General features: G+C 36.8%; 1 protein-coding gene and 1 long non-coding RNA gene across 34 annotated transcripts in view; one reads left to right on the forward strand and one right to left on the reverse strand.

Annotated features, from left to right (window-relative positions):
• The window catches only part of Kansl1l (KAT8 regulatory NSL complex subunit 1-like), a 98354-nt gene that overhangs the window by 18808 nt on the left and 66226 nt on the right, over positions 1 to 13320 (reverse strand). For all 32 annotated transcript variants that reach the window (XR_001785576.1, XR_003946490.1, XR_003946488.1 and 29 more), the window contains one exon: positions 1 to 163. Coding sequence is in view for 29 of the 32 variants with exons in the window: in NM_001122738.1 (NP_001116210.1) it covers positions 1 to 163 (163 nt within the window). In the remaining 3 variants the exon portion in view is untranslated. The remainder of the gene's footprint in view (positions 164 to 13320) is intronic.
• Gm46093 overlaps positions 163 to 13320 on the forward strand; it is a 59849-nt gene continuing 46691 nt past the window's right edge. The window contains exon 1 of one of the 2 annotated variants that reach the window (XR_003947842.1): positions 163 to 13320. This exon is cut by the window's right edge and continues 2148 nt beyond it. This is a non-coding gene — a long non-coding RNA (predicted gene, 46093). The other variant, XR_001778948.2, reaches the window with a different exon arrangement.

A 13320-nucleotide genomic window follows, 5' to 3' on the forward strand; every position in this document is an offset into this window, starting at 1 on the left:
CTGATGGCAATGACAAAACAGGATGGAAGGAGGAATCGAGTTTGGAAACCTGTTCTCTTAACAGGTGAGACCTGGAACTCTGTTCCCAGTTGTCCCAACTGAACGGTGATCCCGTGTAAGGCGTCTGTGTGCTACTTAAAAATGCTTCTTTTGAAGGTAAAGTCTGCAAGAAAAAAATGTCAAACTTTCACTTTTTGCTTTAAGACTTAAAAAAAAAAGGACAGGTGAAATTATAATACAGTATATAGGAGAATAAGAGCCTAGCTTAGTAAGTCATCTTGATATAGAATGAGATGTATGGACTGTACATCTAGTGCTGTGGCTAGAAAAGCCTTCTGGGTCTTTCAAACTGAACTTATTCATGAAAATAAGTCTTTGTGCCATCACAGTGAAACACAGTAAAAAGAAAAGAGTCCATAAAACTGCTTGTCTCTTCTACTTTGTCCATATTCAATTCCTTCTACAAAAGCTTTACACATTTGGGACTGGAGAGGTGGCTCAGCAGTTAAGAGCACTTGCTGCTTTTCTTGAGGACCGGGCTAAGTTCCCAGCACCCACATCAAGCAGATCACAGTCACATCTAATTCCAGCTCCAAAGGATCTAACACCCTCTTTTAGCTTCCTTGAATACCTTGCATACACGTTGCACACATACACATATACATATACTTTTAAATTATATTTTAAAAGCTTCACACAGTTTTGTTAGAAGTTTTCGGTTAACATTTTTATTGCTTTATAAAAGATTTAACTTTTTTTTTTTTTTAGACTTTTTAAATTGCGTATGAGTGTCTTGCTTGAATGTGAGTGTATGTTGCCTAGGAAGCCCAGAAGAGGGTGATACTCAGAACTGGTGTTATGTAGGCTGCAAGCTGCGGTGTCTGTGCTGGGAACTGAACTCAGGTCCTCTGCAAAAACAAGCACGCTTCACTGCTAAGCAATTTCTCCATCCCTATTGAAGGTATTTTAAAATGAAATTACCTGTTATATATTCAGCATATCTGTACAACTATGCCAACTTCCTTAGTCTACCAGTGTCTTTATAGTTTCTTTTAGTCTTCAGTAGATGAGAATCCAGATGTATTGTCCATATGTAATTCTGGTTTGGATGTTTCAATTCATTCTAAACCCTTTGTTACTTGGAAATGTTATCCATGCTAAATGTGCTCAGTCTCATTAATAAATAGCAAAGGGACCAAAGGAGATACTCTTGTTTTGCAACTGGTTATAACAGGAATGACATAACAATTTCAAATGTTGTATGTGGGGCTGGAGAGAGAGTTCAGTAGCTAAAGAAAATCTTTCCCAAGGAAGGATAAGAATCTGATTATACCCAGTACACATGTAAACTCAAGGTGTGCTAGCAGCTATCAGTAACCCCAGTGCTCAAAGTGGTGACAGGATGATCCTGGGGGCTCTATGGCTACTCTAGCCTATTGATAAACTCTAGTTTCAGTAAGAGGCCCTAACTGAAACGATAAAGTAGGCAGGGCTTCTTACTACAGTGGTCTGAAAGCTTACAGTCTACTTCCAGACCTGTCTTAACAATGCTCTTTTTGTGCGAGGCCACCTCTCCTGGATAACTGTTGCTACCACCCTTTGTCAAAGAAAGCTCTCTTAACAACAAATGGAGACCATCACAGAAAATCGTAACTACAGCCAATGTAAAGATCAACACATCATAGGAATCTGCAGGATAGTCAGCCATGAAACCTCATGCATACACGAAAATGAACTCAGCAGCAGGTTATATATATGAGGTTCTAGGGAAGGTAGTTGAGAAGGGCTGAAGCAAAGGGAGGCGAGAAAGTGACGTAAAACTATTTGAATGAAAATAAGACATCAACCTCTTTTCCACCTATACATGTATATTGCACACCACATGCACACATACATATACCTCCACATATACAAATAAAACTTTAAAGATGGTTTAGTTGTTGGAGTTTTTTGGTTATTTGTTTACCAGGATATATTCCCAGTTTGCCAAAATGTGTTTCATTGTGGATTTTTTTTCAGAGTCTATTGAAAATCACTATATTTTCCCAGGTAAATTGCGTTAATAATAAAGGTTAACTCTACCTTGGATTAATTTGAAGAGTCTTAGGGGTGTGAAAATGTACTTTTTCAAAGACTCAACGATTGGTCTTTTTGATTTTATATATGTTTGTTTTATATTTCACGGATCCCTGCCTTTCTTTAGGATTAATGAAGTTCCTCTGTTAACTTATTGTTTTACATTTTTCTGTCTGTTATTTCTGTGTGGTGCACAGGGTGGTGCATGTTCATGTCTGGGTGCATTTGTGAGTGTAGGTGTACTTACCATGTATACATGGGATGAGGCCAGAGGTTGATGTCAAGTTGTCTTCCCCCATTGCTTTCCACTTGTTTACTTGTAAGACAGTGTTATTCAACCTGATGTTGACCAGCAAGACAAAAACCTCTCTTTTCTCTTCTCCCATCATGAGCCACCATACTTGGCTTGTTATGTGGCTACAGATTTTCATAATGTGTGACCTTAGTCTTTAAGTAATGTAAGCTAGATGGCTTGTAAATAATAGAAAGTTCCAGAGGCAGGAAAGTCTTAAATGACAGTGTTGACTGAGTCTGTCTGTTGATGGCCTACTTTATTCTTCATAGATGTCTGCTCACATAGCAGACATATAGTGATAGCTCTCTGGAATTGAGTCAATCAGGTCACTAGTGGCCCTAATTTTAAATATCACATGGAGGGTGAAATTTATATATGTGAGTTTGGGGAAATTAATTCAATGGAATTCCACAGTGGCTCTCAAGGAAAAGTTATGTCTTGATCACTTACAAAATGCATTCTCTCTCCCAAAATTTTAACTCACTCCTTGTATCCACTCAAAAGTTAGCATTTCATGTAAAGATATTATCAAGTACAAGTAAGGGTCAAGATTCAATTGCATTTCATTCAATCCAACTCCCCTTTGACAAATCCCCGTCTATCTGTGAACCCAACACATTATATACTTCAAAAATAGAGAGACAGCACAGATATTCTCATATATCCAACCAAAAGAAAATACTTGTACAAAAACAGTCAGCTTCAAAATATATCAGAAACATCAAAATACCCTGTAAGAATTAAAAAGAAAGAGAGATAATATACAAATTTGTACTTATTGTTGGGAGATCTGAAAAGTAAAATATGTGTAAGGATATAAATGTCTTGGTCAGTACTATTAACTAAGTGAAGCTAATTAAAGCGCCTATTTAAAAGTTCACCCCACTTTCAAGTGCACATCGAATATTTATATGAACAGTGCTTTTACACTGACCCACAAAACAAATCTCAGTTACTTTCAAGGCCTGACGAGTGTTGGAGAGATGGCTCTGAGGTTAAGAGCATTTAATTGCTCTTGCAGAGGATCAAGCTCTGGTTTCTTTCCTAGCACTGACCTGATGGTTCCCAAGCACACATGACCTGAGTTTTATGGTCAGATACCCTCTTCTGACCTCTGCAGGCACTGAATGCATACAGTACCCACACATGCGGACAAAACGCAGCCACATGAAAGAGAGAGAGAGAGAACGAATGAATGAACTAAAAGGCCTGACTGAAATCATACAAAATGGCTTTTAATCACAAGACAAATTTGAGATAGCAATAGTGTGGTATTTGGAAATTATTATATAATTAATATAATTAATTATAATCTATAATCAAAGAAAATTCATAAGAAGTAAGAAAATACAAAGAAGCTAGAAAAAGAAATTAAGCCTCAAGTGGGCAATATGCGCCATGCCGATCTGACTGTCCCGTTTGACTGGCTAGTTATCTTGTGTCAGAGCATATATAAGACTGTTAACTCAGGTAGTCAGAATATTTCTGATGGCAATGTAAAATGATGACCAAAAATCATGACACAAAAAAGTGTACAATAATATGTTTGCAGCTTTTATTAATATAGTGCCAACTCAGCAGGAACACAAATAAGCAATAGTCACACCATGTAGTCATTGCTTTTTGATCTCTGTCCTCTGTAGTCCCTTCCTATTTCCTTTCATGCCTCTTGAAATCATTTCATTGCATTTTATCTAGATTACTCTATTTTTATTCTTTATTACCCAACATACTGTAAGATTAAAATATTTGAATCTATATGGAATTGTTCTATTCTTCTAGTTCTCTTTGTCTATACTGGAGCCATTACTGAGGACATAATACTGTAAGTCACAGTACTCATTCACACTCTTCCTTTTTAAATGTACACTAAGCTATTCATAAATTTGTCATTATACATATGAATAAGTAACTGAGTTTCAAAAGTATCTTGCTAAGTTTTACTGAGATTACCTTCAATTTAAATAAAATATCTGCTATTTAGGAAGATATTTTACATACTACATAAAACTGACAGATTCCATGCAGGGAGAGCTGCAGTGGGCAAGTGAGCTCCCTTGAGATAGTCCATAGTCTTGCTGGGTTGCAATGGGTGCACTCTGGTGAAGCCCCAGAGACGTCCCAGGATTGGTTTTTTGCTGATATGCTTTCTCCTGTTTGTCATTTCCATACTCCTCATTGATTTGGCTTGGTATAAGTGGACACCAGGAGACCCTCAATGCCTATAGTCTAGTGTGAATATTTTCCAGGTGATATAGCCTATCCTATTGGGTAAATTTCTTGCAGATCAACATGAAGATGAAATTTGATGAATTAATGCTGTTTAGATACATTAAGGACTTAATAGAATTCATGATTTGATTCAAATAATTTTTAGGAAGAAAGTGTTAGAATCAAGAGTAGCATGTGCTCCATCGTCAGAATAAAGGCTGTATAGTAAGGAATACAATGAGCTTTCATAAATTGTATTAAGAAGAGAAAGGATGCAGATACAAGTGTACATTATGATAAAACAAGGCCATATGAAACTGTTGCTTTGAACTTATGAGCTTATAGAGTGAAATACTGTTTTGAACTATCAACAGCCTCTGTAACTCCCTTTTGTGGACATTTTATCAGTGAGGTAATTTTATAAAGAACTTTTGTCTAAGAAAGTATAAAAAGGCTGAGAGAAAAAAATAAAGTGTGGCTGTTGGCGTGCTGTGCCTTCCATTCAATGTAGATAAGTCTATCTGTATGTGTGTACATACATATGTAGGTATATGTGTATATATAAATATGCACATGCATTTGTGAAATTGATGAAACAGGTGGTCAGGCCTGGCCGCAGGCTGTGTGTGTGTGTCTGCATGAAGAGATCTTTTTCTTTCTCGCTCGCCATCCACCTTTAAGAGAGAGTTACGAGAGATCAGAGTTTCCCCCTGAGCACTGTTGCCAGCCCTAGATAATTTTGTTCTGTCAGTCGTGCCGACCCTGTACATCGCCCACCACTGTCAGCACTTGGGGCAAGGGGGGAGATGGGTTATATCGTTGCTCTTATCACCACCTTAATTACCAACATCACATCTCTCTGCCTGCCTCAGTTTACCCTGTGGTGTCAAAGCTGGTCTTTGGCATAAAACTTTCATATTTCTATGTAAAGAGTTACATGATCTTAGAAAATTTACAGTCTCCTTTTGGGGACATACCTTGGTTTTTAAAATATATATTTAAATGGTTCTTATATGGTAAATAGTTTTAGTTTTAATAATTTCTTGATGTGATTGTACTTCCTCTAGAATTCATATCATAATCATCATAATTTAGTTTCACTCCTAAATTTGGGGTAACTGTTCCCTCAGAACTTCTATTGTCCTGTTGCACCTAAAAGAATCAGTCTCAGCGGCAGCGCCATCCTTACCCATTGTGGGCCTTATGTTCCTTTAGAAGCCTTAAGAGCTTATATTTTTTTCGTAAATTTCATGAGACTCTGTTTAGGTATGGGTTATTTACATATTTTAGTTGATAATACTGAATAGCTAATGAACTTTTTCAGAATATATGCCTTTTTTCTCAGGTGTTAGAAATTTATGCTTTGTGTGTTCTAGGAAATTCTTTTGGCCTTATATTCTAATCCTTAAAAAGACAGATTAATCCCAACAATTTTACTTTTAATTTTTAAAAATTTGATTTTTTTATGGTTGCTTATTACAATTGTTCTGGAAGTTAATCTCTTTCCATCAGGGTCAGCTTTTAGGTCTTTTTCTTTGCTCCAGAAACCTCTATCTCCTCATTTTCATTGTATTCTTCCAAAAAACTGTATCCATTAACATTTAAATTTTGTCTTTTTCCCAGCTGAGTGTTAGCCCCATGGCGGTGGGAACCCTTACATCTTCTTCAGTGTAGTATCTCCACTGTCTAAGCACTGCATGGCACGAGGTAGGTAATGTTGCTTTCTAGAAGGGAGGAGAAGGAAGGGAAGGAGGACATATCAAGTACATTATTGTAAACATCTAAATACTGCACTGATCTACATGAAGGCCTGTTTCCCCAGTACAAGTCCTTCCTGAAAGAAGTTTTCTAGACCTGTATGGATGTTGTTTCCTACCAGCTTTAGCGCACTGGAAGGTCACACTTTGTAAGGCTCATTCATAGTAATCAGGGCTGTGCTGCTCTGTTGTGAAAGGGAGAATGCAAACATGTTTGGCCTGCAAATGTCTCCAAAATAAGAAATATTGGGAAGAAATAGAGAAAATAAATCAACACAGAAATATGAGGAGAACAATTAACATTATATTAGGCAAACATGACAGAATGCCACTCCTCACTGGCTTGAAAGAACTAATACATAACACAAAGAATGAGTCCAGGGCAAACACAAAACTAAGGACCACCCTAGGTTAAAAATATGATATGAATTTGTGGTCTGAAGAACATTTTCTATTCACAGCACAGCAGAGCTTATACAACTGTAAACAACAGGCATGAAATAGAGTCAGATTTGGTTCATGTTCTACCATGTCCTAATTCTTGATGTTAGTATGCTATTATTATTAGCATTTATGTGAGGAATTTTATGAAAGGAATTCAATGGCACCATAATTGCAAGTAAGTTTTTTCTATTTCTCCTCTTCTAAAACTTTTCCTTTATTTTACCAAATCAGTTAAGACAAGTCATTCATTCTACAAAATTCATTCTACAAAAAGTCTTTTTTCCTGTGATCCAAGTCTTCATTACTTCTAGTTTATTCTGATAGTTCCTTGTTTTCCTAGTCTCTCCCTATTGCAAACTGACACTTTCAGAGGCTCCATAGTAATCATTGTAAAATAGTACTCATATTTCACTTCCCACAGAGATCATCACTGATTCCCCAACAGTACTCTAATTTGTTGACTATCATCCTCATTCCACCAGAAGAATTCTTATGTGGCAAGGACTGGGTTGTATACTCTTTTAATATAATTTAGTCTCAGCATGACTCTTTAAGGTAGCCATACAGTTTCTTCTCTTTGATTTCTGAAATGAGGTCCACCTATGTTTTCCAAAGCAGACCTCATTTGGAAGGTTGCTTAATAGAAATGGGCACAAATTCCTTCCATTCTTAAAAGTATAACCTCTTATGAAAAGATTTCTGTATCAACAAGGCTAGAGAGATGGCTGCAGTTAAGAGTACTTTCTACTCTTCCAGAGGATCAGATTTTGGGTTGCAGCCCCCATCTAAGCGTATATTTATGCGTATCTGTAACTCCAGGGTTTGTGTATCTGACCCCACTGGCTTCCATTGGCACCTGCATTCGTGTGCCTATGTACACAACTACACCTAGTTAAATTTTAAAAGTCTAAAACTCTTCTTTAAAAGATGTTTCTCCGTCCTCTTGACTCTGGGACAGACGAGTGATTTACTTTGTGCTTCACAAAGCAGTGTAAATGATATTTGTGGTTTGTATCTTTCTTCATGTTGTCTTGGGGGCATTGCTCTTAGGTGACATGAAAGATAGCCATTTTAACTCTTGGAATATGAGAAGTCCCAGGTGAATGGAACTGAAGCAGACAACTTTCTTTGCTATCTGCCAGAAGAACGACTGAGGATAGCTTCTTAGAGCATGGCACAACAGTGCCCTAGTAAGAAATACAACAGGTTCAAGGTGTAGCTCTATGGCAGAGTATTTGTTTAGAATGAGCAAAAAACCTTGGGTTCAATTCCCAGTGCTGCCCTCCCCCCACAAAAAATACAACTAGGATATCAGTCCACTGTGTTTTACAGAACACATGACCAAAATGTGCAACTGCCTCTAGAAAATCATTTTTAATTCTTAGTAAAATTTGATACCATCTAGATTGAACTGCAATTCCTAAGGCATATTTTCTCACAGAAGTAATGGTATGCATGTAATAAATTAAATTTCTTCAACTCGTGAATTCCTTGGAATATAGAAGTGATGTAGCTAGGAATTCCTTTACCACGATTACTTATTATCTAAAGAAGATATTCTTTATGGGGTAAAGTAGATATGACTCCCAGGTGAGGAAGAGCTGGTTTCTCAGTAGTAGACTGCTATTACTTAAATACTAGTTGTCACCTCCTTTTCTTCATTTAATTGGACACCTCAGACACTCCAATTCCCCTGTTTCCTATATCATTGTAACTCATTATGTCTCCTACAGACTATTTATTCTCTCTTCCCTCAAGGTACAGGAGAGTAGCTGAGATACTTCTGTTGAAATGTAATTTGTCTATGTGCCTGATTTTTCCAACATGAATTTAAATCTATATAAAATCAAATTAACTTTGAAATTTTTCTAATTTTTGTTTGTTTGTTTGTTTGTTTTTTGTTTTTCCAGACAGGGTTTCTCTGTGTAGCCCTGGCTGTCCTGGAACTCACTTTGTAGACTAGGCTGACCTCGAACTCAGAAATCCACCTGCCTCTGCCTCCCAAGTGCTGGGATTAAAGGCGTGCGCCACCACACCCGGCCTGAAATTTTTCTAATTTTTTAACCAAAGGATGAACATACCTATAATTATTTAGATGTTATCCAAAAATATTTTACTTAAGTATTTTTAATTAAAAATGAAGTGCCCATTAATCATATAAACAAAGTCTGTAAATCCAATTATCTTATATTTTAGAGAGAAAATGAAAACATTAAAATAGGAATTTGAGTCTATTTTCTTCTAAACTCCTGTTTGTGCTTCTGAATGATGTTGCTAACCCACCCAGCTACACCCAGCTAAGCCCTGATGCTGCTAACCCACCCGGCTACAACCAGCTAAGCCCTGAAGTATCAGTGATGAGCCTTAGAAACACTACTTTACCAACTTGCCTTAAAGGTTTATTAAGGAATTTTAGTGAATGCAATCTTAATTTTAAGATTTATTCCAATTTTTAAATTTTATGTCTACTAGAACTGTTTTTGTTTTTATGACTTGGCTTGTAGATTACATGTTAAAACTGATGAGTAATGGAAAAATTATTCTCAAATCGTTTCTTAGTCTTCCATAGTTTTCTTATGGCTTTTTACTATTTAGGTAAGTAGCTCCTTGAAGTGCAAACATAATTCTTCAGAACAACACTGTAAGTGATAAACAAGCTTAAAGGTTATATTTACATAGAAACAAGGGAAGACAAAGAAACATAAAAGAACTAGAATAGCATAGGCAAGGGGGAACCTTCCATTTTTGAATGTATGTGAAATATAATATTGAAAAACAGTGAGGCCATCAAGTAGAGAGTGGTCTTGCTGGAGGAAGGATAGAGGAAAGGTAAAATAAAATTAAATTTTAATTTAAAATACATTAAATTTAAAATGCATTTTTAAAATGTAAAAACATTTTAAAGGGGATAGAACACAAAAATGAGATTCCAGCAAATAAAATTTAGGTAAAAATACTGACCAGGCCATGTTCCTTATATTATAGTGTAATAATTTATAACTTGTGCTGTGAATATATAGAATTTTTAGGAAAAGAGTAACTATCCCTGTCCTCACCCCTAATATGAATGAAGAGACTGTAAACAGACTACAAAAACTTGGGCCTCTCCCCAACTCCTAGCCATATTCTCAGCTAGCTGGCTGTACTTTGGTCAATGAAACATAATATCGCCTCAAATCTACTGTTACAATAAGTTTCCTGATTTATTGGTTCCAATACTTATTAAATAAAATCTTTTTTTCTATTTTTAGGAACTTTTCTTTTTTATTAAATATTTTCTTCATTTACATTTCAAATGCTATCCCCTTTCCTAGTTTCCTCTCTGAAAGTCCCCTTTACCCTCCCCCCACCCTGCTCCCTAATCCAGCCACTTCCACTTCCTGGCCCTGGCATTCCTCAAATAAAATCTTAAAATAATCCTGATATCTTATCTTTAAATGGAACGAGTTATACTATTACATAAACTATGAGTATGCCTAATCATCTACGTCCTGTTTATTTTTAGCCAACATACAAACAGGTTCTCTGATGGCATTTCCATATATCCTTAGTTTTGGATGATTTCCCAGCTTTCTTCCTTCCATGTCCACATCAAATGTTCTATTAGCTTCTGACTGTGTTCTTGCAAAGCCTGTCTTTTTGTTTGCTTTTTTTTTTCTTTTCATGAACCTCCTTTTAGTTTCCATGACTACCTACACATACTCCCACATGCATACACATATATAAACATTTAAAGCCAGTTTCATGTATGAGAGAAAATATGTAATCATTAGTATTTGGTTGTAAGCTATATTCAGAATTTTACCTTGAAGTCTAGAACTGTCTGTTCTTTCCCAATGTTAAGAGAACTCCCTTTGCCAGGAATTAGGTAGGGTGGCTCCCTGGTACCTACGGCTGTAATGCCAACTACAACAGAAGGTTGTATGGCAGCAATAAAGAATACCAAGAAGTATCTAAACAACATTATGGTCAGATAATCATTCTTATTTTGATTACTAATTGTAACGAATATTACTTTAATGTTATTGACTATATTTATGTGTTAAAAATCATACATAGTATTTTTCTGGAGAATATTTTTACATCTTATCCATACCTGCCAATATAATTTCCTAGATTTAAAGACATCTATACTGTAGACATGTCAATAATTTTTAATTACATTTTACCAAATATAAAATCATAGATTCTCTAGGAATAAACCAATGTATCCCCATAAGAAATAAGCAGACAATAAATAATATAATCTGCCTAGAGATTTCAAAGTTTCTAGATTTGAAAACTTTATGGAGTTTTAGCAACTGTTAACCTGGTCTGTCCCTCATTAGAAAAGAACAGGCTTCTTAGAGATAACAAAATAAAATGCAACAAGATAAAACAAAAACCAACACAGTTAGACAAAAGAAGGGACTAGAATCAGCCCCACTTTTCACACACTCAAAAGTTTCTACCTCAGAATATTAAATAGAAAGCTATGTGCTCAGGTGACTTGGTGCAATACATTACTTCTGCATTAAAAAAAAAAGTTCTGTCAGTTTTTGTGTGTGCGCATGTGCACATGCATGAATGTACAGACCACACAGACTGTCAGAGGACAGAGGGGCTGTTTCTCTCCTTTCTACGGTGCGTTCACTTACACTGCAAGTACATTTATCCATTGGCTTGTACCCGAACCCTGAGTGTTTGTAGGCAGAGTGCTCACAGTAACTAATGGTTTCTTGAAATAGGAGATAAAACATTAGCATGAAGATGAGCTAGAAGCCACTGACAACACTGAGTCTTTAGTCTCAAGACCTCCGATATAAGAGCCTTTGTGGGCTTGAGAAAAGCACCTACTATGGGACTTGAGAAAAGCACCTACTACATAGAGCTCCTCATAGCCCCAGGATTGTCAGGCAGGCGAGATGCGGGACTTCTGCATGTTCAAAACCAAAGAACTACTTCACAGACTCTAATCAACAAGCCTGCAGTGTATCTACTTGTATTTCACAACTAATCTATGCCATACATTTCCCCAAATTGCAGTTTCTTTTTCTGCCTAGCTTCGTCTGTTGGGTATTTATAGGGCAAATAACCAATAACTTTATTCACAAAATTAAACTTGTTAATAGAGAGGAGCGATGCTTGAAAGCTGTACACACCGAGAAGTCATACCTAAAGCCTCAATACAGGTACCTATACATGTTATTGATGGTGTCTGAGACCTCAAACTTGATTGTAACACCTAAAGGGGGGAGGTTAAGTGGTTTAGAAATGTCGCTTTCTGGGATCCAGAGGATGGAGTGTGGTAATTTTAAATGATAACCCCAGGCATGTCTTTTAGTATGTATTCTTGTTCTATAAATTTTAAGTGTGAGATTCTCAAAGTAAATCCCACATTCACTGAGTTCAGTCAGTAAATTCATTATTTGCATTTTGGAAAGCCTGGACAATATAAGTAGTTTGCACATTCTAAAAAATTGTCCTGAGTGAGATTAGTGCCTCACTCATCCCTTATCGGGTTAGCTTCTTGGTGCAGGTAGGAACTAACACACATATCCACAACTGACAATAATACTTTGGGGTGCTCACTCCCAAGTAGGATATCTTCATCAAGGTCCTCCCGCCAAGGCTCAAGAGTCAACGCACAAAAGGAGGTAGGAAGATTTTAAGAGTCAGAGGTGATGGATGACTCCAGGGAAATAGTGTCTTGCAGACTCTGCAGGACTAACACATACATGAATTCGTGTACAAGAAGACCTGAAAGGGCTCATGCCAGAAGGTGTCCAGTACTAGGAGGGGAAGTAGACACCGGGTTCCACCTTTAACCAAGAAGCTATTTGTAAATGATAGCTGCTGGCAAAGGAAAAAGTTTTCTCCAATGAACTGTCAATAGGTTTATCTAAGATACCCCAGGGCAGACTGCATGCAGGAAGTAACTGACCAACACAAGTGGTTTGTTTTGGAGTTTTTATATGGACTTCTTTTGTTGTTTGTTTTGGTATTTTTGAGTCTTAATTTTTTGTATGCATTGATTTTTTTTTTCAAAAGAATGAGAGGAAGAACAAAGATGAGTAGGTTGGTGGGGAAGATCTGGGAGGAGTTGAGGGAAGGGAAAAAACAGGATCAAAATGTATTCTATGAAGAATGTTTTAGTTTGAAAAAAGAAAAATAATTTGGAAGACTGTGAGAAATGGATCGAAGGTTAAGAGCACATACAGCTCTTCCAGAGGATCTGAGTTCAGTTCCCAGCATCTCTAAAGAGTGACTCACTACCAACTATGCTATACAGGGGAACTGTATCCCTTGATAAAGGCATGAACCACCACTGCCAGGCAAGGGAATCCCTTGCCTCTATGGGCACCTGCACTCATGTGCACATATCTATACACAGACACATAGCGACACACACACACACAAAAGAAAGCAATCATCTGGAGAACACATGGAAAAGCCCCAAGACAATATGGACATGAAAAGAGGCATAGCAACCAACAATGTTTAGACTTCATGTGATTTATTCAATTATGACTATACTTAATATCAGAGAGACCTTAG

Source organism: Mus musculus, chromosome 1, assembly GCF_000001635.26.
Source record: "Mus musculus strain C57BL/6J chromosome 1, GRCm38.p6 C57BL/6J".
NCBI classification, from domain to species: Eukaryota; Metazoa; Chordata; class Mammalia; order Rodentia; family Muridae; genus Mus; species Mus musculus.